The sequence below is a fragment of the Centruroides sculpturatus genome, unplaced genomic scaffold, assembly GCF_000671375.1.
Source record: "Centruroides sculpturatus isolate CEXI.00-Female unplaced genomic scaffold, Cexi_2.0 scaffold96, whole genome shotgun sequence".
In the NCBI taxonomy this organism is placed as follows: Eukaryota; Metazoa; Arthropoda; class Arachnida; order Scorpiones; family Buthidae; genus Centruroides; species Centruroides sculpturatus.
In genome coordinates, this window is record NW_019384376.1 from 141,794 (window position 1) to 168,387 (window position 26,594).

At 32.6% G+C, this 26,594-nt stretch overlaps 1 protein-coding gene across 1 annotated transcript in view; it reads right to left on the reverse strand.

Annotated features, from left to right (window-relative positions):
• The window catches only part of LOC111617052 (endothelin-converting enzyme 1-like), a 45,099-nt gene that overhangs the window by 15,076 nt on the left and 3,429 nt on the right, over nt 1–26,594 (reverse strand). Inside the window, 10 exon segments of the mRNA XM_023358391.1 lie at nt 2,205–2,293; nt 4,488–4,744; nt 8,713–8,855; nt 8,935–9,006; nt 9,080–9,265; nt 17,094–17,275; nt 17,345–17,428; nt 17,506–17,661; nt 21,460–21,516; nt 25,963–26,075. Coding sequence (XP_023214159.1) covers nt 2,205–2,293; nt 4,488–4,744; nt 8,713–8,855; nt 8,935–9,006; nt 9,080–9,265; nt 17,094–17,275; nt 17,345–17,428; nt 17,506–17,661; nt 21,460–21,516; nt 25,963–26,075 — 1,339 coding nt within the window.

Sequence of the window (26,594 nt, forward strand, 5' to 3'; positions counted from 1 at the left end):
CAGACCATCTTGGACATTTTTTCAAGAAGCAAGCTGCCAAAAAACAAAGAATGGACAAGAGGACCCTGCAAGCTCTGGTAGCCTTTCTTGAATATGACTCCGATTAAAAAACAATAAAAAGAGACTTGCTGCAATGTGTAAAAAGTCTGTATCTGTATGAATGTGTAAAGAAAGTGTTCCTCCACCTCCTCCTCACAACATCTGATTACCCGGCATAATTGGTGACTGCTCCATTTTCATTTTTTTATGGTACAGTACGGTTATTTTCTGCTGCGGAACGAATTATATGTTTTAACATGTATTTCTATGGAAAAATGCGTTTCGTATAACGGACTTTTCACTTAACGGACGTGCACCTGGAACGGATTAAGTACGTTATAGGAGGCACCAATGTATATAGCTTAGTATCGAATCTATGGTCCAAGTAATACTTATACAAACTTTTGGTCCAGATCGGTTTAAAAATAAAGATTTATATAAAGGACAAAACAATAAACAATATCTAATTCATTTTTATATTTATACATTATTTACAAAATATGTATTACAATTTACACGTTAAGACATTTAATGCGTAAGAAACTAATTGTCCGGGATGATTTGGAACAATCCGGGTCAACTCTAAGAAATCAGATTTTTCCTCGATAAGCTTCTAACGTGTGGATCAGATCGGTTCTGTCTTCACTCTCCCACGGGAGTGCGCTATTTCTCTACATTCTCAATGGCTTACTGGGTAGACGAGATCCTAGTGTAGTCAGCTTCTTGCCTTCCTCCACAATCTCCCTTTCCTCAGATCATCTTCCTAATTTAAACTAAAACTTCCGATCAATTACTACTTCGGTTACTCACATAAGCATACTTTTATGTCAACCTAACCTGAGTGCAGGTGGTCATCCTATCACTTGTTTAATGTTTTTTTTACATCCACAAAATCCACATTTCTCTTGTGTTCCTTCTTTATCTCGGGACTATAAAGTACAGTACATGTCCGGAAAATAAGTATTGTGTGCACAGTATAATCATTGTGAATATTTATTTTTGTGCAGTAATGTGCCTATTACATTTTTCAATTATAATATATTATAGTCATACACTGTATGATTATAAGTAAACAAATCAGACACTTGTTTGTTTGTTAAGTTAAGTTATGGTAACGCAATACTTGGGCGATCTGCCTAGAAAAATGCCTTCTGGGAGGTCATTTTAAGTGTAACTGGTCCCCTATTCAACGTACCAGCCATTCCTGGCGAGGTGAACCCGACTGAACTCCCAGTATTCTGGTAATGGAACCGCTAGGCCACTGGTGGGTCCAAATCGGACACATACAACACCAGGCAATAATACAGTAATTTTACAATAATCCGAAATGTTTGGATCGCATATAACATCGAATTTTGAAAAAGTCCGATAATATCCGGTAATCTGACTGTTTCGATTATCTGGCATTACTACGGTCTCGTGCCAGATTAGTGAACTTTCACTGTTAATTTTTCTTTTGCATTAATTTTTTTTATCCTGATCAGTTTGCAATTTTAAGTAAATTAATTAAAGTGGAAATTATTAAAAAAATAAATTGCATAGAGAGCTCATAGAATTTATCTAGTTAATGTTTATTATCACTAACAAACACAGTACTATTTTGTGGCTCAACTTGATGCAGTAACATTGTATGATAGTTATCTTAGCATAAAGCATCTGACGGCCAAGAGGTTAATGTATCAGTGAACCGCTCTGGCGGACCCGGAAACAAATCCGGTCAAATAAAAAAATACCCACAAAACTAATTTTTCGAAGGTAGTCCGTTCCTTTTAATCAAGCCCGCCCATTATTCGGCCACTCCATTGTGAAAATGGCCGAACCCACAATGGACTTCATTATAAAGGCCTTCTTACTGCCGATAGAGTCCAAAAATTGAAAGAAAAAATAATACATCTATCATTTCAAATGATCCATGTCACTACTGTAGTCATGTCCACTTTCTTACTTTGTATTTTGTAGTAGTTACTTCGTAGCTATAATACAATAATTTCAGTAAAATGACAAATTACTTCTTTTAATAGTACAATGAGTGATCGGTTAACGAACAAAGTCTTGGGACGGATTATGTTCGTTAACCGATCACCCACTGTACTTCTCAATTATTTATGTAAATATCGTATAAAAATTATTGAGAAGAAAAATTAAACTAAAATTAAAAATTTTACTTTAATTCTGGTGAGATTTTTGCTGTAACTGTCGAACCAATCTTCTTCCGAAAATATTTCATCCATCGTTTCACGTATCTGTTTCNTAATTATATTTTCTATAATTTTTCAAGTAAATTATGATATTAAACCGGCTAAGGCTGTTAAGAAGACAGCCTATTGTTCTCAGGGACTGCAGATCGAATCTACACGGTCAACGAACCTCAGAAATTTTCTAATGGGTGGTCTGTTTCGAATATGCCACTCTCATTCAGAGCCTAACCGAACCTAAAATTATATCATAATTAATGTAGTTTATAAAATACTTGATTACAGTAGAGTCTCACAAACTCGACTTAATATGGACAAAAAAGTTGAGTTTTGCGGTATAGCGAAATTTTCGTAAAGGTATTAGGGAAAGATGTTACAAGATGAAGTCATGGGGTGAAATGAGGACGTCTGTTTATTTGTGGTTAATGTGCTTTTATCTAGCTGTTATTTGGGGAACTAAATGTCCACCTCGAAAGAGATCATGGAGCGAGAGAACGTCCAAATCGCTCTCTTTGTTTGGAAGTAAGACGGTTTTTCATATTTCAGCAATACAGTAGACCTCCCTATAAAACGGGTTCATATGATACGGATTCGTATATAACGGCGAAAAAATTGTGATCGTATTCGTATAAACACGCTAAAAAGACTCGTATGATACGGTAAAACGTAATCGCCGACTCGTGCCGCGATAGGATTGGTCGAATCTACATCAATAGTGGATATTGCACAGAACGTTGAGTTTAAACAAGCAGCGGTCCTACTAAAAACCATTTATTATTTAACGGCCATAAAAATTATATTTATATTAATGATGTCTCCAAAGTTTAGAACATTTTTCGCAGAAAAATAATTTATCAGAAAACACGCGCCTGCCGTTCGATGGCATGCTCCACGACGAAAACAAGCTTAAGCAATGGCGTCGTCGAACGGTGAGTACTCGGTAAGTAATCCTACAAGTTTTGTTTATAGCATAGTTTATATGGATTATACCCAAAAAATTATGCGTGTTTTGGAAATGCTGAGTCAAATTTTTCTAGAATCTATTAATTTTATGGAAGAAACAGCCGTAGTCCGTAAACTGCATACGTGCCGAGATGAGATTGGCTCATGTATTTAAGGACTCGTAGAATATGAATTTCATAAAACACGAAACGTATCTACCTTGTTATAGGGGGTCTACTGTACTTTATCTAATTTTATGCCTGCTAAAAAGTTTCTACAAAGTAAGTATCATCGTGAACTTTTACATTACCTGTTAGATGAAGATATTATGGTATTCGAAGTAATCTTTAAGACTGTAATTGTTTAGTTTTGAAATGAGATTTACCTGTGTTTGCAGTCAGTATGAAAAGTGTACATTAGGAACAAGATGGGGTACCCGTCTAGCCCCAGGTTGACCATGAATATGGCCTATGAATCCAGAAGTATTTTTGGAGGCAGACTTTATTGTTGCAGAGACGACAAACAGGCCCTTCAGCAAGGATAAACCTAACAAGAAACAAAAGACAAATGACACTGAATACCTCTATAATGGAAAGTTATACTCTGTATCTACAGAGAGTTGGGCTAAATGTAGCCGTTGTGATAAATGGGCACACTGTTCTTGTGCCAATATTGAAGAAAACGACAGGTTAACCATTGTCCTTCTTGTATATAAAAATATTTCCCATCTTACCCCACGGGTGGGGCAAGATGGTGCATTTACATATAATTTTAAAATATTAAATTTTCTTGTTTTTAAAAACGTTTTTCAAAAATTAAATTTTGCATTATATATTACCAAATGTTGTAGATGCTGAGAATAAAAAATTATTGTTCTCATTAAAGTGGTTGCCATCTTATGACTTTTCAAACCTTTACGTTTTCATCTTGCCCCACCTTCCCCTATATGTGTAAATTCATATACGTATTAACTACATACCATTAGTCACACTGTTTGTAGTTAAATTTTAATTACAATAATATTGGCTACTTAGTGGTTACTTTCCAGTTAGTAACATTTGCCTCGCGGTTTTTTGTAGTGGCACGTTGTAAAAGGATTATATTTTTTGATAACACGTGGAATTTATGCCATTATCAAATGTTGCTAGTGAAGAACGATAACTTAATTGATCCGAGTGTTAAGTTATAGAAATAAAGATTAGATTACACACATTTTTTTCTTTTGAACGACACTACGAGTGTTATGGAATGTCGAGTGGAGAGTCGAGTTTCCGGGAATCTACTGTACTATAAAATTGTATAGATAAAAATACTAATCTACCTCATTAAGGTTGTCTTTTCGAGTTATGGATTTTATCATTACGAAATTTGCTCCTAATTTTGTATAGAGATCCATATCTTGAATGCAAGATTTCCATTTCAGTTTACGCATATCCAAATCCGATTCAAAAAATTCCTCATACATATTTAAAGCTTCTTTCGTATCGATTACAAGTTTTCTAAAATTGTTGTCGATGCGAGGCAAATAACGAACAATAATAATCCATACATAGAAGTTATAAATTATTCTGTTTAGAAAAATTTATATCAATAAACGTACTGTACAAATGTTTAATTAAATTATTTACTTAGTATTAAATGAATTTTATTGGTGTTAATTATATTTTCTATAATTTTTCAAGTAAATTATGATATTAAACCGGCTAAGGCTGTTAAGAAGACAGCCTATTGCTCTCAGGGACTGCAGATCGAATTTACACGGTCAACGAACCTCAGAAATTTTCTAATGGGTGGTCTGTTTCGAATATGCCACTCTCATTCAGAGCCTAACCGAACCTATAATTGACTTGAAAAAAATTTTTATCGGCAGAAAATGTTCAAAAATTTTTACTGCGGCTTACGGCTAGTTGTGATCAGGCGTTTTTAAATTAAAAGTTACAAAATGCGCATCGTAGTTGGAAACAATGACTTTAAATATGTGTACCTTAACAAACTACTTGATTGGTTAGAAAAATGGAGATTCTTGGTCTGAAAACTAGCACGTTGACAAGAAAAACATATTCTGCATTACACCACAGCATTTATGGCTTAATTGAATTGGTTCGATACTGTATTGTGGAATTAAAATTTTATTGTTTTCTACCTTATTAAATCTTCTGAAAGCGTGTTGTCTTAATTTCTTTGATTTACTAACACAAGGTGTGTTTCTATTTCAACACTTTGTGTCTAGTAACCTGTAATCTTTTAATTTGTGTGCTGGAAATACTAGAACCCATTTAAAGAAATTTTAACCTTTGAACCATTGTAATATCTTTTAAGATTTCCCAGGAGCGAGTAAAATTTACGCTGGTAAACCTGTTTTACTTATACACAAAGATTTTAATAACACCATTGTAAAAAGAACAACCGAAATTTTAATGAACGCCCCAAGACCAAAACCGGATATATAATATTACGCCAGTTCTATGAATGTATATGCTTTCTGTGTTGAAAAAGTGTTTATGTTGACTGAGGAGGGCAGTGCCCGAAACGTGTTATTGTACTTGTAACCATATCAACTAAATAAAGATGGAATACCGCCAAGTGTTGAAATAGAAACACATCTTGTGTTAGTGAATCAAAAAAATATTTTCTACATTGTAAGGCGCAGACTGACAATCTAGAATGCAGATTTGGCAAATACATGCAATTATCAAGCTCAGTACAACGTATCTATTAGAAAAGTTTATGAAAATGAATGCAAGTTACGATTAGAAAATGTAATTCCAAAACTAATTAAATCAAATAAGTTAAATAATATTTCTGCTAATCTCCATGTAAATGATCAAGTTTCAGATGAAGGTGTGACCATCGAAACATCTAGTTTTTTTCAGAAAGAGTGACAGCAGTCATCGATGAAAATTATTTTGTTAACATTAATGATGACATACCTATTTTAACTTACATCACAGGTTACTGTTGTCTTAATATTATTAAAAAACTCAAATTTCAAATGTGTTTGTAAATGCAATATTACACTTCGTAAGAAAATAGCCACTGATTTGTCTAAAAAGGATTCAAATAAGTGGATAAAGAGTTTTGACTACAGTAATGAGGAATTTTTAACCTCAACCTGATGTACTGAATATTGTCATATATTGCTGTTAAGAAGTTGCTTTTAGCAGAATTTCAAATAGAATTTTTGAAACAGCAATCAGAGAGGTGTTGTTTGTCATTTAACTGATAGCTTACTCAAAGACAAAGAATGCAATATACATGACTCAACAGTAGTCGTAAAGCATAAACTTTGTTCATCCACAAATATTTTTCGAACAATTATTATAAACTTAAAAATGATAATTTTGTTGCTAAGAGCATCACAAAGAAACGTAAGCTTCAAACATTTAAAAATTATAAACTAAGTAAATTGATTGACTACATCTTTACTGTAATATGATTTGAAATTCATAAATCTTAAACTGTACCATTAACTAGTAATTTTTTCTATTCAAATATTGTATGGAGTTTTTGTAACTATTTGGATTGAAAAGTGAAATTTAAAAAAAAAACCTTTAAAATAATAGTCTAAATGATAATCTTTAGTGACATAATTTTTAAAACGTCAAGAAACATCTTTTAAAAGAGTTAAACGAAGTTTAGGACGAAAAACTGATCGTTACAACCTTGGAAGGACAAGTCGTGACGTCACATGTTACTGCTACTGCTTTCTCTTTAGGAGGCGTTGCTATCCATCTCAATCAAGTTAAAAGTGACGTGTTCGACAGGACGTCATAAGGGCCAATATCATAGGTGAACTACCAAAGAACAACAATATATTTACAGACAATATTGTTCCATCAAAACTTCATTTACTGAAATCCTTATATTATGTTATTATTCATATTAAGCAACATAATAATACTTTATTTTAAACTTATGAAAACTAAAAGTAAATACACAGTAATAAAGATTGTAATCGTGTAGGAGCGGAAAATTCAGTTTGTTCACGATTGCTAAGCGTGAAATATTGTTTATCAAGAACAAGAAAGGCAAGCCGTCAAACTGGTAAAAAAACAAATTGTTTTGAATGTTTATAACGTTTTCCGCGTTGTTTATTGTTAATTATTTCATAATGTAAGAACTCCTGTAAATGAATTTTTTGATGGAACTATGTTTTGTGTAAGTACAGTCGACCCCCCATAACACTGTTGATTATTTCGTTTTATATGAATTCCATGTTTTACGAGTCACTTAGATTTTACAAATACGTAAGCCATTCACAGCCCGGTACACGTATTTGTAAAATCTAAGTGACTCGTACAACATGAAACTCATATAAAACGAAATAATCAACAGTGTTATAGGGGGGTCGACTGTATATTGGTGCTCTGGGCCATTCTTTCGGCCATTAGATGGTGCGACTCCATATATAATAGCATGAATAATACCCTACCATGAACTGTGATAACACTTAAATGTGTAAGGTAATGCAGCTGTGTCAATGTATATACGCATATTTATCTACTTTAGCTCACTTACTGTTAATGGCATCTACTTACTTTATTATTTTCATTTTTTTGCTTGTTTGTTTTTTTTATTTTTTTATTTATTATTTTATTTTTTCTTTACTTCTTTCCCAACATTTGTTTTCGGATTATTTTGCAAGTGTTATCTGCATGTAACATCAATGTAATTATTTCTGTATTTTCTTACCTGATTATGCCAAGCGGTATCAGGCTAAGTAATAAAGATTATTTGATGATGATGATGATGATGATGATGCCATACCTCCTTGTATAACTTTCATACACATTGTCGTGCCCTTCCCAACACGCGATAAATTTGTCTCGCTTATTATAACAATTCTCTTTTCTATATGAAACAACACATATATACTTAATCTTAATCTACTAATTGTAAACTTATAAAATATATACCAACCTCTCATTGTAATACTTTACGCTATAATGCATATTACTCTTACACTTTGTAAATGTAACTATAACATTTGCAATACCTAAAACATCTGTAAACTGGCTGTGTTTACTGCGGAACCAGTGATGTAACGTTGGTTACGACATTAAAAGATTTGTGTTTGTGTGTGTGTGTGCCATACCTCAGCCATCCCCTCCAATCTTACACATAGCGATATTTGTTAGAACTTTGTGAACTCGCTCCCCCGTGTAGCATGTTATCGCATTTAATCGAGTAGCGTTTAGTCAGATAGACTTGTAATCGAATTTTGTATGTTAACTTTAACTAAAGTTAACAGTAAAGTATATATTTAACTAAAGTTAACATACAAATAAATATCAATAAATGTTCTGTTTGTTAATCTGTCGACATGTCAATCCTTTTCCCGTGAAGACACCTGTCCACGTAATCGCGACCTCCCCACTCACTTTTTTGCCCTCCTAAGCCATCCACCGACGCAGAGATCCGATTTTAACAACCTGTGCAGTGTAAGTGGTCATTAGGGATCGTCCCTCTGGCCCTATGCTTATCTCACATTTATATACCGTGTAATATTTTCATGATAATAATTAAATGTTCTCACCTTTTATTTTTAGTGTTTCCAATAAGTTCACATAAATCAGTCAGAAAGTCCATGCTGTTTACCTCTATAGTAACTTGATCATTATATTCTTCCGGATGTTGAAGATATTCAAATAAAACCATTAACATATTTTTCCAATCAATCTGAAATTAAAGTATATAATATATAACTATGGTTAATAAGCATAAAGCTATTGCTATTTACAAATATGTTGTACAGTACCTGTGAACACTTCGAATGTAATTCTGATATAGTTGTATTTGTTGAATTATCATTATAATCTTTATCTATAATCTACAAATATTTTAAATTATTTTTAAGTATGGATTCTATTTTTAAGTTAACAAATATCAATATTTTTATTTACTTTTGCTAAAGATGTTTGAAAGTCGATTATTTCATCAATATGCTTGTTCTTATTTTCTGTTGACAAATCTAATTCAGAAAGTACGTAGTCTATCAAATTTACATATTTCTTTTTTAACTTAATCCACTTTTCTTCAGTCGTATTCAATAACACAGATGACTTAACAAAATCAGATCCACGACTTATCTACAAATGAATGAAATGTTTACAATATTATATAAATTACATTGCATAAATTAGTAGAGGAGAAGGTGGTATTATGCAACCCCAATTACATTATAGTGAATTGTAAATAAGGAATCATAACTACACTCACATTTGTGCGAAAAGTACTGGTAACTATTAAACTAAATGTTCCTAATTGGAATTTTCGCTAGTGTAACTATAGTATGGTTTTTAAAGGCTTCTGTACAAAAAGTCAGAAAATAGGCTTAGGGAAAACCGGGTGGTAATATGGAACTTTACTGTATGTTTTCAAAAAATGCTTTAATGTATCCAAAAACAAATAGGAAATACAAAGAATGTTAAATAATTACAAAATTATTTACTCCAATGTATTTTATCGAAAAAAATGCTTTTATAATAGAACAATATGACCTCCATCAAAGATATATATTCCAGCAGCTCTTTTTCGATATTTTCGGAAAGAATTGTCATTCTACCTAGTGTCTTTTTCACAAATTGCTCCGGACGAATCTCTGCTTGCGAATAGAGAGTTTGAAGGAGTTGAGTTTCCAGAGGAGTTGGGTTCCATATTAAAAGCATCAATGGAATTGCCATCTTGAATTAACTTATATCTGTCAAGATCAAATTTTAAAAAACGCCAACATCACACAGATTAATATGTACCCCTAAGTCTCTGGAACAGAATACATGCACCAGTGAACCTACAACTACACGATTTATATTTTAGAAATAATCAAATTCACTTACAATTCAAAACTTTCGAATTTCGAAAAACACAAATATGCTGATTCACTACGGACAACTGTTTAACTGAAGTGAAACAAGTTTTCCCTTCGCTATGGATGTCTGCTTAGTGCTGTTCAGCCACAATCCGCTACAGTTCGTCTTTATTATCAGTTTGAAATGGAGGAGTTTCAAAATATCTGCAGGGTTGCAATAATACCACCTTTTCCTCTATAGTGCCAATTACTTATAAATATGAAATTTTATATTAATTTTTATTTATTAACTTAGTTAATCTTTCATCTTGGGAAAAAAACAAGACAGCGTATCAGAAACATAATTTTATGATAGCGGCAAACAGGAAAGTTTATAAAAGTGTAGCTGTTTTCCTTACTCTCGTTTCAATTCTGTGAATCATTAACTCATTAATGGAAATTAATTGGTAATTTGGTAAAATGTTTCGTTATAACCTTATGAACAGTTATAACGTTATAAAAAGTATAAGCGAAGTCTCCCGTTATANCTCCTATCTTGAGAAGAAAACAAGACAGCGTATCAGAAACATAATTTTATGATAGTGGCTAAGTGAAAAGGTTATAACATTGTAGTTGTTTTCCGTACCTCCATTTCAATTTAAGCCTAACTGAAAAAATTAACTTATTTATGAAGAGTTTGTGATTGCGCTTTTATAATCTTACTAGTGTGACTTTGCTTCTTCGAATTAACTTCCCTTGCTTCGCTCTCCACCGGGCCATCCCTTTCGCTTTGCTACTTGTTAAAAAATTTCGTTACGATTCATCGATTCCCATGTTGCCATTTGAAGTTTTTTTTTTCTGATGGAAGAAGAGTGTTGCAAAGATCTTAAGTATTTTATAATAAGAACAGATGAACAGTTATAAAATTGTAAGTACAAGCAAATTCTCCTGTTATAAGTTTAAGTTAAATAGTAAGCTTATAATGGTAACCAATCAGAGTGGTCCTTTGAATATAATAGAGACAATGAGAGGTAGCAAAAGATTGACATCACTTTTTAAAACGTAGCGATCGAGAAGACATAATTTCATTTTTCTGATGCTGAAACACTGAAAGTGATCCATGGGTTATTCAATAATGTTTGCAAAGACTGATAATGATAAAATGCTAACTTTGTATTTTGTTTACAAACAGAAAGAATTTATTTTTGTTTTATATTTTTTACTAATAAAACGAATAAACATTTAAGAGTGCTTTTACTTTCCCGATTGTCATGTAGGCCTATACATAACAAGAGAAAGTATTAGAATCGTGTCATATTTAACTCTTCGGGATTTATTTTGCAAATTTCCACGTTTTGAGACACCTGAATCCAAAATAAGTAAAAAAAAAGGGAAAAAATTCCATGGATATGTAAGTATATGTGTTGGTGTATATTTATTTTAATATCTCAGAACAGGGTAATGATTAAGAAACGAAATTCGGCAGGATAACTTGTGTATAAGGGACATTAATACTATTAAATTTTTACGGTTAAAGAACAAGAGGGTAGAGAGATAGGTGGTGTCATTTCTGGAGTCAGTCGAATTTATAGAAGGTTTTACTTGTTGTTAGCATTTGCAATATTTTATAAAAATCGTCTCAACCCATAAAACTTAGCCTTTTACCATTTTATAATAATTAATAATATAAAAAGTTTTTATACCAAAATCTCATAACAGACGACACCAAATACAATTCTTTTTATTATGATTAATAATACAGGGGTCGTTCAAGGTTAAACGAGACTTTTGGGCCTATAATTTCGAAAAGTAATTGTAGCAAAGTAGAGGGAGTAACATTATCCATCCGAAGATTTCAGTAGCGAGCATGACGTATTTTGCACATGCATAGCAGTTTTAGCAATCATAGCGGAAAGTAATGTGTTTGCAACGGTTGAACAGCGGTGCGTAATCAAATTTCTCGTGAAGGAAAAGGTTAAATCTGCTGAAGTTTTCAGAAGATTGAGTACACAATATGAGGAACAAACGCTACCGTAGGCAAGAGTGTACGAATGGTATCGACAATTTGGTGAAGGATGAGAGCTGGTGACAAATGAAACACGTGAGCATGTTCGTCCAACTGCAGTAACTGCCAGTGAATATCGCACAAGTTGAGTAAGTTATCCTGAAGAACCGGCTGGTAACCGTGAGACAAATTGCAGACAAAGTGTCCATTAGTGTAGGTAGTGTTGAGAAAATCATCCACGAGCACTTACTGTTCTTCAAGATGTGTGGCAGATGGGTTTCACGACAGCTGACACGTGAACAGAAATGAGTACGTAAGGAGACATGTGAGCAGCTTCTGAATTGGTTTCGTATCGAAGGTGATTAGCTCCTACCGATTACCATTTGTTTGGGTCCCCTAAAGAGCACTTGGAAAGAGCGAAATTCCAGACGTGATGAACTGCGGCAAGTTATCTTGTGCTGGCTACGACGTCAGCCCATTTCTATCTACGAGAAACGTATCAGGAACCTACCCGGCTGCTGGGAACAGTTTCTACATACAGATGGAGAGTATTTCAAAAAATTGACGTAGTTTATACATGTTTTGGACATTCCTTTCGGTCTGTAGAAATAAAAGTCTCGCCTAACCTTGAACAATCCTGGTGTAATAGTTATTTTTTAAATAAAGTCTCATTACAGCCGGAAAGTTACGCAACTCATTGTAGGACTTTTTAATAAAGAAAAGTTCTATGAATTTGTTAAAAAATAACAGCATAAGAAGCCTGCTATTGAAGAAAAAAAGACCATACAAGCTCTGTGCAAGCTTGCTCAACGTGGAATGGGTGTATGAAAATGTGTAATCTCATGCCTATGTAGCGAAATAATGAATGGTTGGTAGAGGCTGACGCAGTGCCAAAGATAGACAAATAGAACAATCTAAGTCAGATATAGCCAAAAGAAAAAAGCAAATGAAGGTTAAGAATAACTCATGAAAACACTGGTGTTAGTGTAAATTAATTGTGAAAGTAGAGTCGAAGAGTACGTTATTAAAACATACTGTATACAGTTCTATATATATGTTGTGTTTCTTACTTGCGTTAACTAAATAATTACGCACAGTGAGGATATAAAAGACGGAGATAAAAGGCAGAGCTTTGGTTACAAAACACACTGCACTTTCTTTCATTGCTCTTTGTGGTTCGTCTATTGTCACCCCGTCACCTAGAGGACAATAATGTACAAAACAATAAAATTTAACATAAGGAACATAATATTTATAAAAAATTTATCAAGACAAAGATTTCTGTGATGAAGACGAATTTAGCGAACCTGAGAGCGGTTGGTTTAGGGCGATCTTTATCTGAAGTAAGCTTAAAATTGAAAGGGATAAAATATGGAGTAATTTTGTGTCGACCCCCTATAACACGGTAGATACGTTCCGGTTTTTATGAATCCATTTTCTATGAGTCCTTAAATACATGAGCCAATCGCAGCCCGGCATATATGCAGTTTATGGACTACGCTTTTTGAAAGGTTTCCTTCCATAAAATTAATCGATTCTAGACTAATTCGACTCAACATTTCCAAAATACGTATAATTTTTTGGGAATAATCCATATAAACTATGCTATAAACAAAACTTGTAGGATTACTTACCGAGTACTCACCGTTCGACGACACCATTGCTTAAGCTTGTTTTCGTCGTGGAGCTTGTCATCAAATGACGCTCGCATGCTTCCTGATAAATTATTTTTTTGCGAAAAATTCGCTGAACTTTGGAGCCATCATTAATATAAATAACATTTTTATGGCCGTTAAATAATAAATGGCTTTTAGTAGGTCCGCTGCTCGTTTAAACTCAACGGTTTATACAATATCCGCTATTGGTCTAGATTCGACCAATCCTGTCGTGACACGAGTCGACGATGACGTTTTACCGAATTATAGGAGTTTTTTTAGCGTGTTTGTACGAATACTGTCGCAATTTTTTCGCCATCATATAGGAATACGAACTATATGAACCCGTTTCATAGGGGTCTACTGTATTTACAATGCCTGTTATTTTATTTAAGATTGAATTGGTCTATCTATTTCAGCATTACGAGGTGAGATTATTTTTCAATATATCATGATAATTAAGAAAGTTTTCCTTGATTAGATTGGAAAATGATCTGCTAAAGAATTTTATCTTCTACCTTAAATCTTAGAAGTTGGTGTTGATTATTATATCTAACTCACTGTTCTTTTTGTGAGCTATTTGTTTTACGAACTTTATCAAGAAAAAAATAATTAGAATTATTAAAGGTAGCAGCAATTTCACCATACATCAACATTGAGAAACATCTGTTATATTATGAGGAGTCTGATTGTATTACTTTCCTTGGCATTTAAGTTTAGGTATTTTAGGAATTCTTTGCATATTTGATTATTAGACTAGAGTAAAAGTTAGCATTCAATAGCGAGGTTGAGGCCGAAGTTTTAAACTCGAAAACTTGTACGTCGGACGTTCAGCGCCACTTTTCTGTAAGCCTATAAATTTTACAATGGTGTTTGCATAGTCAGTGGAATTATGCCCGACATTCCAAACACCATTGTCAAACTTCTAGGCTTACAGGAAAGCGGCGCTAAACGTCCGACGTACGCGTTTTCGCGTTTAAAACTTCGGCCTCAACCTCGCTATTCTCTCTTTTAACCCAATGAATTATAATATTTAAGTATTTGTTAACTGACAATTTATAACATTCCTCTGAAACTATCGTCTAAACCTACAGGATGTAAATGTACGAGCTCTGTCCGTGGTTAGAGGCTTTGGAGTACCTGCTTATAACACCTTATTTACTGTATATAATCTATATAATCAGCTAGAGATGTGGACTTTGATAAGAAACATCTCGCAAATCTGAAAAAAATGGTCAGCAGTAACTAGTATTTTGTGAATCTATATCCAGGGCGGCCAAGCTCCTTGGTAGTCCTAGCCATTTTTCAAAATTTGAAATTTTTCGCGAGCCGCAATTAAATACGTATTAAAAAGGTATGCAAAAAATTCCAGATTACAAATTATATCCGTAGCAAGAGTGATACAAATTGTTACCTCCAGAGCACAATGTCAACTGTCCGTTGCAATGACAGTTTATAAATTCAAAATCGGTCTGGAGTCGGTCGATAACAGACGATTACGCCACTGTTTATGTTCGTTCGCGCAGTTTTCGATGAGTCATATCATTCTTAACTTGGACGGAAATGAAATTTGTTACAACGTTGCACTTAGTCTTTCATATTTGTTGTTAGTAATTTAAAAGACATTTCGAAACACATACGGAACAATAATAATTTTTAAAAATATAATAACACGAAAATGAAAAGGGAACTCGGGTACATTTATCGAGAGCCACAAATAATCCTTCAAAGAGCCGCATGTGGCTCGCGAGCCGCAGGTTGGCCACTCCTGATCTATATCTTTGCATCCCATTCAGTATCCATTCATAGCATGTCATTGGCTGATAGTAAATTTCTCAATAACCCATACTTTTAATCTTATATATAGCAGCCTGAAAAATAATACATACCTAGTAGATTTAGATATTGTCTTAGGAAATTTTTCTACAAGAGGGGGCGAAGTATGAAGCAGTATGAAGTATGAAGCATAACCTTTGGCAAATGTAGTTCGACAAAAAAACATGTTGCAAATTTTCCTTGTAAAGCCGGAAAAGTAATGCAACTTGTTGCTGGATTTAATTTTTTTTTAAATCAATGTAACTTGAGTTTTTATTGAAATCATAAACTATGGATTAAACTTTTTGAAATACAGTTTAACCTGTATATATGTAAACATTTTTATTTCGAAATTAATTTTTTCCCTTCATTTTCAGCCTGAATTTAATATATTTCCGATGTTTAACTCAAATATTTTTCTTCCAAAACCTCTATATCTCAATATATGGACTGAACGGTCAATTAAAAATTCAAAGCTGAGCGACTACATTTTGATAGTATAAATTGCAGTTGAGAAACATCTTTTGCAATAGAGTTTATACTGTAATGGCAATTAACACTTCTTTTTTCTGATTGGCTACAAGTTTGGCTTGCGTTTTATTGGTTGAAAAAAATCGGGCATCAGAAATTATTGAAGAACTATTTCTGTTAAGCTTTGTCAAAAATGTTTTATTTATACCTAATACAGATATATACTGTACTTGCTATTGCATTGATACAATATTAAACTTCCAATCAAACCTAATACTGTTTACTGTGTAAAAACTTCTAAATTCTCGAAACCTGTCTATAACGAATTTTTTGTTCCTAAAACATTCGAAATACACAGGCTTAAAACAATTTATATTGCTTTTGAAGCTTCTTAATTTCTTTATGCAATTACAGTAGAACCTCGAAAACTCGGCTCTCGATAACCCGGCACTCCGGATAACTCGGCCACACCCTGGCAGGGCAAAAAATCCTTAGTTAATTAATTTTCATTATAGACAGCTTTATAAAAGTGTAAAAGCTCTCATAAACTATTTTTCTGAGGTCTGCCTTATCAGGTAAATTACTTACACAGTGTATTCATTAATTTTCATTTTCATGTAGTAAAGACTCTATGCCTTCATAAAGTACGTACTTTTCCTTTGTTTAAGGGTATTTGGCAGTTTATTCTCTGTTGTATTCTCCAGCAAACAATACATACAAGTACAGTACACCATTTTCTGAGGAAACACGCATACTTATCTTTTTTTAACCCCATTCTCGATAACCCGGCATTTTCACAAACTCGGCCACCCTTCGGTCCACATTAGGCCGAGTTTTCGAGGTTCTACTGTATTAAATGTTTACAAGTTTATAAGTTATCGTTATGTAAATATTAATTAATATTTCTATGAATCAATTCTTATTTTATATTTATTAATTTCCGTTAATTTTGTAACGACTTCTTTAGTTAATTTTAAAAAGTTAAAACAATTGAACCACAGCCATTAAAGTGAAGTTTGATTGGAGTGAAGAAAGAATATTTCTCACACAAAAAAAAAAATGTTAAATTACTCGTATTAAGTGTTGTGTAAATTTGAAAATGTGTAATTGTACGAGTAATAATTTATAAAATAAACAACTGATTTTATAAATATGTAAATTACTATAAATTATTTAAAAATTACAGTTATGGAAGAGCTGTTTTGACGTTTACGTAATCCAAACACGTGTCCATGATTTTGGTACGCATATGCTAGTGCCATAACTTCCTCTATTGTTGATTTTGAATTATCATTATCAGAAAGGGGCCAACCATTCAAGTTAACTGCACTTAAAATTTCATGAATAATCTGTTTCACGTCGCTAGCTGTAATTTAAGCAGAGGATATTAATTATTCTCATTTAATTACTTATTCAAAATCAATGTAATACATACGTTTATTTAAACAGGACTTAAAATATTTCTTTACTTTTTTAACGAATGCTGGATCATTGAAATTTTCTGGTTTCTCCAACTGTTCTGAATTTGCATTTGTAGTATATGAAAATTATTATTAGACTTATGAAAATTAATATGTAAAATAAAATATTATTTACCTTTTTCTAAATACATAATATAATGCTTTAAGTTTGTGAAACTACGAATATCGTCGTCGAAAATATTTTCGTATTTCAAATAAGATCCGCATGAAAATTCATAAAAGTTGTCACATGGATCTACGGTGAAGTCCATATTTGTTAGAATAGAACCAGCTGAAATTATTAAGACTTCTCTAAACAAAATTTATTAGATTTATTCAGATTCAATTTTATATAACTATATTGCAATATTCTATTTTTATTACGGTTTGTATTCATAAATATTTTTTAAAAATTTAAATTTTTTTCATCTATTTTAGTGTATCAATTTTAACTTTTACAGAACTTCAACACTTCTTACAGAAATTGAAACATAAATAATACTATGGCAGAACAAATGTGAAATATAGTTTTACTATGAAGCACTAGATATAAAATTTAAAAAATGATTAGTAGTACATATTTTAATTTTATTGTTTGATATTCTGATTAATAAATAATAACCGTTGATATGTAAATCATTTACTATTTATATTGTTAAAATTTATGTTATACTATACAAAACAAAAAGCATTGCCGCAGAGTATAATGAAGGTTCTTTAATTCAGTGAAATTTCGTTATGGCTAATGACGTATAATACCTCGTATACAGCGCATGTAGACATATGCAGTGATAACACAATCTTGTTGGATAGTTACATCATTACACGTCAATGGCCTTATAGAGAAATTTCAAGGCAGCATATACAGTATAGTATAAAATAATCGAATCCAAATCCTTAGCTAAACTGAAATGAAAAGTGCGGAATTTATTTTTTTGAGATATTATCCGATCTATCGATGAGTAGTAGAGGTTCAAATACCGTTTCGGGATTATTTTTATTTCACCATTTTGGATTTGCGTAATTCGGACAAAATATTCATCAAATATAACTTACTTAATTTGGCTATTTAACTAATTTAAAGTAGATCAACTTTTACACTGTAACTGTACAAAGTAAACTTTTCAAAATAAACATTTAAATCTGACAAATTTTAAGTTAATAAATAAGTTTCTAAAGTTGAGCTTTGATGTGTTAATAAAGTTTGTTAAAGTTGAACCAATGATGAAATCATGTGTAGTAAAATCGAAATTCTACTTCCAGAATGAAGCCAAATATACGAAGAAATTTTTTTTAAACTTCAGATTTGCTGACAACGCTACTGTAAATCTGAAATCTCGTTAGCAAACAGTTTTTAAAGTACTTTACATTCAGTCGGAGTTACGCTAAAAGAAGTCCGTTTTTGCTTATTTAGCGTGCATGTAAGATTCCATGTCTACCAAAATTGACGCTCCAGCCAAGTGCGAGCTTTGCTCTGTAATTTGTTTTTTCCAAGCAAAAGATGCAAACCAGCAGAAATTCACTGAAAAAGTGTATTGTGTAGGAAAAAGTTTCTTGAACAACGTTTCTATACGGGAATGGTGTCAGAAGTTTCGAGAAGGATGAACTGATTAGCGTTAATGGGAGGAGGGTCATGGAAGAACTTCCGTCACAACTTACAAAATGTGATAATTTTTTAAATAAAATTTGCTGAGGGTTTCCCTCATAAAAAGTTTTCGTTTAACTTTTTTTTATATATATTTAACCGTTAATTTCTTATAGCCAAATAAAATTGAGTACTTTCGAGCAAAACACCCTGTTTATTAAAATTTGAAACATTAAAAACTAAATTCAAATAAAAAAATGCCGTGTTACATCTCAATAATCGTAAATGAAATAATTTATTAAATTAGTAATGGTTAGAAAAATGAACGTAGTATTTGTGGAATTAGTTTTCGTTTTACTTTTCTGGTTGTTATATATCAGATAAAAGTATGTCAATGGATCAAAAAAGATCTCCCAAGATTTTTACATTTTTCGAGTTGGGCACTTTTAAACGTTGAAAACTTGAAAATTGCTCCTGTACACAAGCTACCGTACCAAATTTTGTTTCTTAATTTTCCCTCGTTTTGAGATATTAAAGGAAATAGACGCCAACACACACACACGGACTTTCTTTATATTTTTTTTTTGAATTATTTGGGATATCAAACTGTCTGAAAACGTCCGGACAGTCCAGGAGTCTGTTGGACTGCTACATCTGTAATTTCTTTTTTTTTTTTTTTTTTACTATTCTTGGGTTCAGGAGTCTCTAAACATGGAGATCTGCAAAAAATTTGAGGGTCAAATTTGACACAATTCCAATACTTTCTCTTGTTATGTATACATAACAGCCAGGAAAGTAAAAGAGCTATTAATATAACAATGTCACCGATGGTTCGTGTCGTGCGCTTAGAAGTAGAAAGAATCATCATGGTGATTGACTGCAGCTGTCACGTGTTTAACGTCATTGTCGCTTTTTCTTTCAGCAGAAGCATGCAATTACATTATATAGAGTCGATATAAAAATGACTCGGCGCCACTGACTTTTGAATAGTCCGTAGTTGATTGATCGACTTTCTTTAACATAGGAAGTACAGTGAGTTGATCGTCTGTTTTTCTAATAAGTACCTGTGGTCGGTTCTTGCCGAGTAGTTCGTTCGGCAACCGGGCAAATATAGCGTTCAAAATATTGTTCGTACACCGAGTTGTTCGAAAAGCGAGGCGTTCGAAACCCGAGGTTTTATTGTACAGTAATGTCATTTACTTTATAGTGGCAAATCGAAATAGTAAGATACTGTTACTGATGCTTCTTAATGTTTTTAATGCATTAACAATTTATTAGAGTTTTATATTAAGCAGATATTTGTTTAAAAAATTATGATATATTAAATTTTAAAAAATCTTAACACTTTTTTAAAAAATATTCAAATGCTTATTGTCTTTGATTAAAATATTGCGATGTTTTGGTTTGATAAGTGCTGTTTTAGACAAATTCCACTATTTAGTTAATTAAAAACTACAAGAACTTCATCCCCCAATCCAAGAGCAGCGACGGCTTGCGAACTCACATTAGATTATTAGGGAACGTTAAATTAAAGCGGCTTGTCACTCTGTATAAGCAGTCAATTCTTACTTTTGTTGAAAAACTGTACAGAAAATTTGAAAAAGTGCCGGTTTAGTTGAAACAGTTGAGGAATACAAATTGTGTAAATATGACAATGGAATTTTTGTTTACATTCCAAAGCGCAATATCGAACTACTGAAAACGTACAACCGATTTTCGGAATAGCAAGGCGTGCTAATACGACTTCAAAGTTATTGCCTCAGAACATGCTATTGTATCTTACATCACAAAATACATTTCAAAAGGAGAAACAAGGTCACAAAACGTTAAAATCATGCTAGAGAGCACTTGGTAGAAATGAATAATACCGATCAAGCCAGTAGATTAATTACAAAAACAACGATGAAAATTATTGGCGATTGCAACATGTCCAGAGCGAAGTAATACTACTACTCAATGGTTATCAGTTATTTCATTCTTTGAGAAAATTTGTAAAATTCTATATTTCTACGAGTGAATATGTTCTTATCAGCAACACCGTCGCTGAAGAAGACTAGGCAAACAACAAAGCTTATTTACGTTTACAAAATTCGTACAAGCAACAAATGAAAAAATAGTTGATATGTAAGAAGTACTTAGCAAAAACTTCGCCATATTTCGAATATCGGATATCGCGCGCTTGTTTACGTTTTACAATGCAAAATTTTCCCATTAACTTAACATGGGTATGACCTTTGACCCGATATCTCCATTATGAGACCAAATTTTAACATTAGGCCTCAGTCACGACACATCAGTTTATTACTTCTATTAGTGTGCAAAATTTCGTTCAAATCGGTCAAGTTATTATTTCGCAAAACGTGTCATCGATTTGTCAATTTAAGTCATTGCCATGAAACCTTACTCGCTTCGATCGTTGCGTTTCAAAAATGTACGAAATTGACAATATAACTGCTGGCAGAAACGATCACAAAATAATAGTCTATAAAGAAAAATAAATCTTACCTGAAAATTTGCATACGTTACTTAAGCAAACTTCTTTCTTTGGTTTTTGGAATAAATCTATAAAGTAATAAATAGTTTTAATAAATTTATGTGTAAATAAAATATTGTAAATTGAAAAAAATGTGTTTGAGATTGTTAAATTGTTGATGATATCGATACTTTCTGGTGCCGGGATGTGAATTTTTTGTGCCAGAAATTGTGAATGATGTCTGCACCAGGTGTTGTCCAGTTGTTTGCTTTCTGCATTGTGCAATGGATGTGGGTATTTATCTCAACACAATGCATACTAAGTGAGTTCAACATGTCTTTTCTCTCCTCTTTGATCCAGTCTGCTCCAGCATTGTGCATGATGGCAGTTGATCAAAGAGAAGACCAATAATTTGTGTAGTTAATAAATGTAGTCAATAATTTGTGTAGTTAATAAGTGTAGACAATAATTTGTGTAGTTAATAAGTGTAGACAATAATTTGTGTAGTTAATAAGTGTAGTCAATAATTTGTGAAGTTAATAAGTGTAGTCAATAATTTGTGAGTTCTTTTTCAGTTGGCATGCCACTGTGTTGGAAATCAGTAGTGGATTTGGTATTAATTTGTCTGTAGAAGAGTGTTTCATTGTAAATAATTTATTTTGTTGATTCCGTTCAGAGTAAATTTTGTAACGTTTGAGTAGTCGTGATTTTGAATCAAGGTTTTGTTTCAGTGTGTCAATGTATTCTGCGATGTGGACATTGTGTTGTTCGTGCTTTGTGTATGTTTTAATTTTCTTGAAAAGTTTTTTAATTGTTTTATTAATTTGTGTTATTTTGTTATTAGCATATTGTGTCAGCCTGTCTAGCTGCTGTCTAATATTGTTTACTTGTGTTTTTATTCTTATTTGCCAGGCAGACTTCTGATGTGTTTTTAATTTGTGTGCTTCTGTCTGTGGATGCAGTTTTATTCCATGGTAGGTCATTACTGTGACTGCTACAGAATAGACTACTGTGTGAACTGTGTGAATGTCTGAGAATGTAAAAATAGAATGATTGTAATCTGGTAATATGTAAGTGTTCACATAGTGTAGAGTTTTCCCTACTAATTTAAAAGTGTTGATTTTGGGAATGCATGGTCAGTGCCTGTAAATTTTGTGAGTGCTTCCTGGGAAAGAAGGGAAAGCGTATGAATTAAACCTGAAGACGGCCGGATGGCCGAGCGGTCAAGATGGCAGCCCACCGCCCCAGGAGACCAGGGTTCGAATCCGCATGAGTCGATAAATCCGCAGGAATTTTCGGGAGTGGTCGGTCTAGATATGTTGAGCCCCGTCCCTCACCACCCGGCCACCCCATTGTGAGCCTGGCCGCACCCATAATGGACTTACTAAAAGAGGCTCTCTTAGTGCTCACAGGGAGGACACAGTTAAAAAAAATTTAATCTGAATCCATTTCAGCTAATGAAAATGTATTGATACTATCGGCATCAGTGAAAATAGAGTGGCAAGATATACGCATATTGTGTGTTCATATATGTTGATAATTCTGAAGGATCATGTGATCATTGTTAATGTTGGGAGTATTTATTTATTGATGTAATTGTTCTACAGTTTGATTTGTTGTTTGTGGTATAAGTTTGCTATGTATAATTGTTTTTTTTTTTATGAAGAACCCTTTGTATAGTGACTGTGAAAGGAAGATGTTATTGTGAAAACAAGTGATGTAACTGTTGTCTGTATTTCGTCATATCTTTTCCGAGTTTTGTGATGGTTTTGTAATATAATTAATATATATATATATATATTGTATTCAGTTAATTATTGCCACAATTATCTAGTGAGAAATAGACACGCTATTACGCCATTGCTGCAACAGGTAGCGCGTGGCACCTGCCTGCGTGTAGTAGTGTTTGCTCCCGTACNAATATATATATATGGTTAATAACAATATTTTCATTTTGTCATCGGTAAAAATACTTTCTGTGATATAAATAAGTAATTTAAAAATAAAATGATACCTTAGAGCAGGGGTTCCCAACATTTTCGTGGCGCGAGTGCATTCGAGATTGAAAAACTAGTGACGGGAGCAAATCGGATTTTAAAAAATTAAATATTTTGTCTTTTATTATAACATGCATTTTTTTGTACATATATTTATTATAAAAGCCGAATTAGTGCAATCTTTGACATTGCATTTGATTTGCTAATTTCTCACAGTTGGGAGAGTAAAATTATAATCCCAATCGTAAACAATCTTTACAGTTGGCTTTAGTAAGTTGAGATCTGATTTTTGATTTTATAATATTCATGGTGGGAAATAAAGATTGGAATAAATATGTGGAACCAAAACAGAATTTGATTTTGAAGGTCCCTTTTTTCAAAAGATTATATTTTTTATGATCAACTAAATTCCAAAAGTTTTCATCCTCCGTATCGTGAGATTTTAACATGATGTCATTTTGAAAATCTAAAATATCTTCAATTATTGATGTTTCTTCTTAAAGAAGTTCTGCTTTGGATTTAGCAGTTTCAGTAATGTCTATTTGCGTAGTAAAAGGATTTACAAAACTTGTAGCCACGGGTTCGATAATGGAAAATTTCTGGAATTTACTTTCAAACTGTTCGAAAAGGTTTTTAGGATGAGTAATAAATAATGTTAAGTCTAAATTGTTTTCACCAGTCACTTTTTTCATCCTTGGAAAGTGTACAAGAGAATTTTTCCACAAATTATTTATCCAAAACTGCATTTTAGCTTTGAATGCATTAGGTGAAATTATTAGCTCTATAAATGTTAATTATTTTTCTGGAGATTCAGGTTTAAACTGCTCAATTTTTCACATATGCCAGTTAAAAAAGCCAAGGCCATCAACCATTGTAGGTTATCTAAAGTTCAAATGTTTGACCTTTTGAAATAAGGAATTTTTTACCTCTTCCAAAAGATCAAAAAATCGGCCAAGTTCTTCGCCTTTATTTAACAAAGGTCAGCTTGGGGGAAGATTCGTCCTTTTCTAGAGGGGCTATAAACAATCTGTGTGATAAAGAATTTACTCGAATTTTGTTAATTATTTTAACAACAACATTCATAACATGTTCAAAGGATAATATTTTGGCACATGATGATTCTTGCTGTATGATGCAGTGATAATACATAAAGTTCGGAAAGGATTCATTTTTCTTGCAATGGGAAAATAATCGATTATTGCGGCCTACCATTGACGGTGCACCATCAGTAGTTATTGTTGATAACTTGTGTATAGGCATATTAATTTCTGTTGAGTAATTTTTAAAGATGATATAAATATCTTTACCCCTTGTTTGCTCTTGCATTAATAGTAACATTAATAGTTCTTCTTTCACACTAAAATCACTGAATAACATTGTTATCATTACTGCCAATTGCACTGTATCTGATATATCTGTTGGCTCGTCTAATTCTAATGAGAAATACTCACATTCTTCGAAATAATTTTTTAACTGACTTTGTATATCTGTTGAAATCGCCTGGATTCTTCTTCTACTTGTATTGTTTGACAACGGCAAATCTTGTATTGCTGAAACAATTTCTCGCCTATTCGTTGGAGCCTATTCGTTATTTAAAGGATTTTCTTTATTAGAAAATCCTTTAAATAACGAATAGGCTCCAACGAGAAATGCTTCCTTAATTATCAATAGTTCAGTTTCTAAGAATGTTTTTTATTTATTTATTATTTTTCGTTTTGCCAACAAATGAGAAATTTTAAAGGAAGCAAGAGTAACATTTTTATTTACACGGCTGGTAAAAAAATACTTGCTGTGTAGATAGATAACCCCGATTTTAGTTGATTAAATTGTTTTTGAACTCGAATTTAGGCGGATAACTAACCTCATAAGAACTGTAATTGGTTTTGTAATGACGTTCGACGTTGTGTTTTTTTTTTTTTTTTTTTGCCACTGACACAAAACTGTTGCATATTAAGCAAATACATTTCTCCTTACTTTCGGAAACAAAGTAATCGTCTTCTAAATATTTGTTAAAAGATAGGTTCGTTGTTTTTTACTTGGATTACTAATTTTGAGGTAAAAATGTTTATATACAAAAAAACACAACACAACGATAGCATGTGATGACTACTGTACGAGTTTACAACTAATACCATACTACTAATACAATATAGATGCCGTGGAGACATGATTATAACAGGCGTGATAAATTAGACAGGGGTCAGTGTAGCCAAATTTACCGAATTTCTCACTACATCTAGCAAGATTTTAAAACCGAATAACTTTTTATTTTCTTTATTTTTAACATTTAATTTTATATTCATTATTTCAAAACTTTTCCGCGGGCGCATGTAAATAGCTCCACTGGTGCACGGCGCCTGCAGGAACAAGGTTTGTAGAGCTTATTTGGAATTAAGAAAAGAGTAACACTACGACAAAGGGAGAGCACTTGTCCCAAGTGCCCCAATGTATGGGCGCCCGAGTGACATAAAACAGTTTTATTATAATAATGAGATAAATCAGAAAAAAGTAAATATAATTCTTTAACTTTTTACTTACTTTGAAAATGTAATAAAACGCCAATCATGACGAGGAAGGCAATAAAAATGACAAGACACACAAAAATAAGGTAACGCTCTAACAATGTTCTATTGTTCCAAGTGGTGTATTTTCTGAAAAAATTGATTTGATTATCTTAAAATTTCTCATCGAATATACAAAATGTATTACAAAAAACATTAGGAATAATCTGCATACAAAACTGAAATACAGTAGAGCATCGATTATCCGACCCCCGATTAACCGTCATATCGGTTCTAGTCGGCAAATTTCAAATGTCCGCTAGTGATGTGGCATTACAATATTTGGCTATGTCTTGGCTACTTTAATATTATTTTTGTTAAATATTTGCGTGTTTTAGCTGGCATCAACGGCTCGACCATTGAAGGGAGTCTAATATTTAAACGAGACTCAATTTTCTAATTATGAGTGGTTGTTTGTTTCGTGAGCAATGAAATAATTTAAAAATAATTTTTAACGATACAATAGCGACGATTATTATTTACAAAAAATTTGTTAGGCTAAACATCGATGAAAATTCAACGCGAAGTTGGTTAATAGCGATATACTAATAAACTAATTACATGGGATATACTAATATCCTAATATACTATACTAATAATGTATTTTTT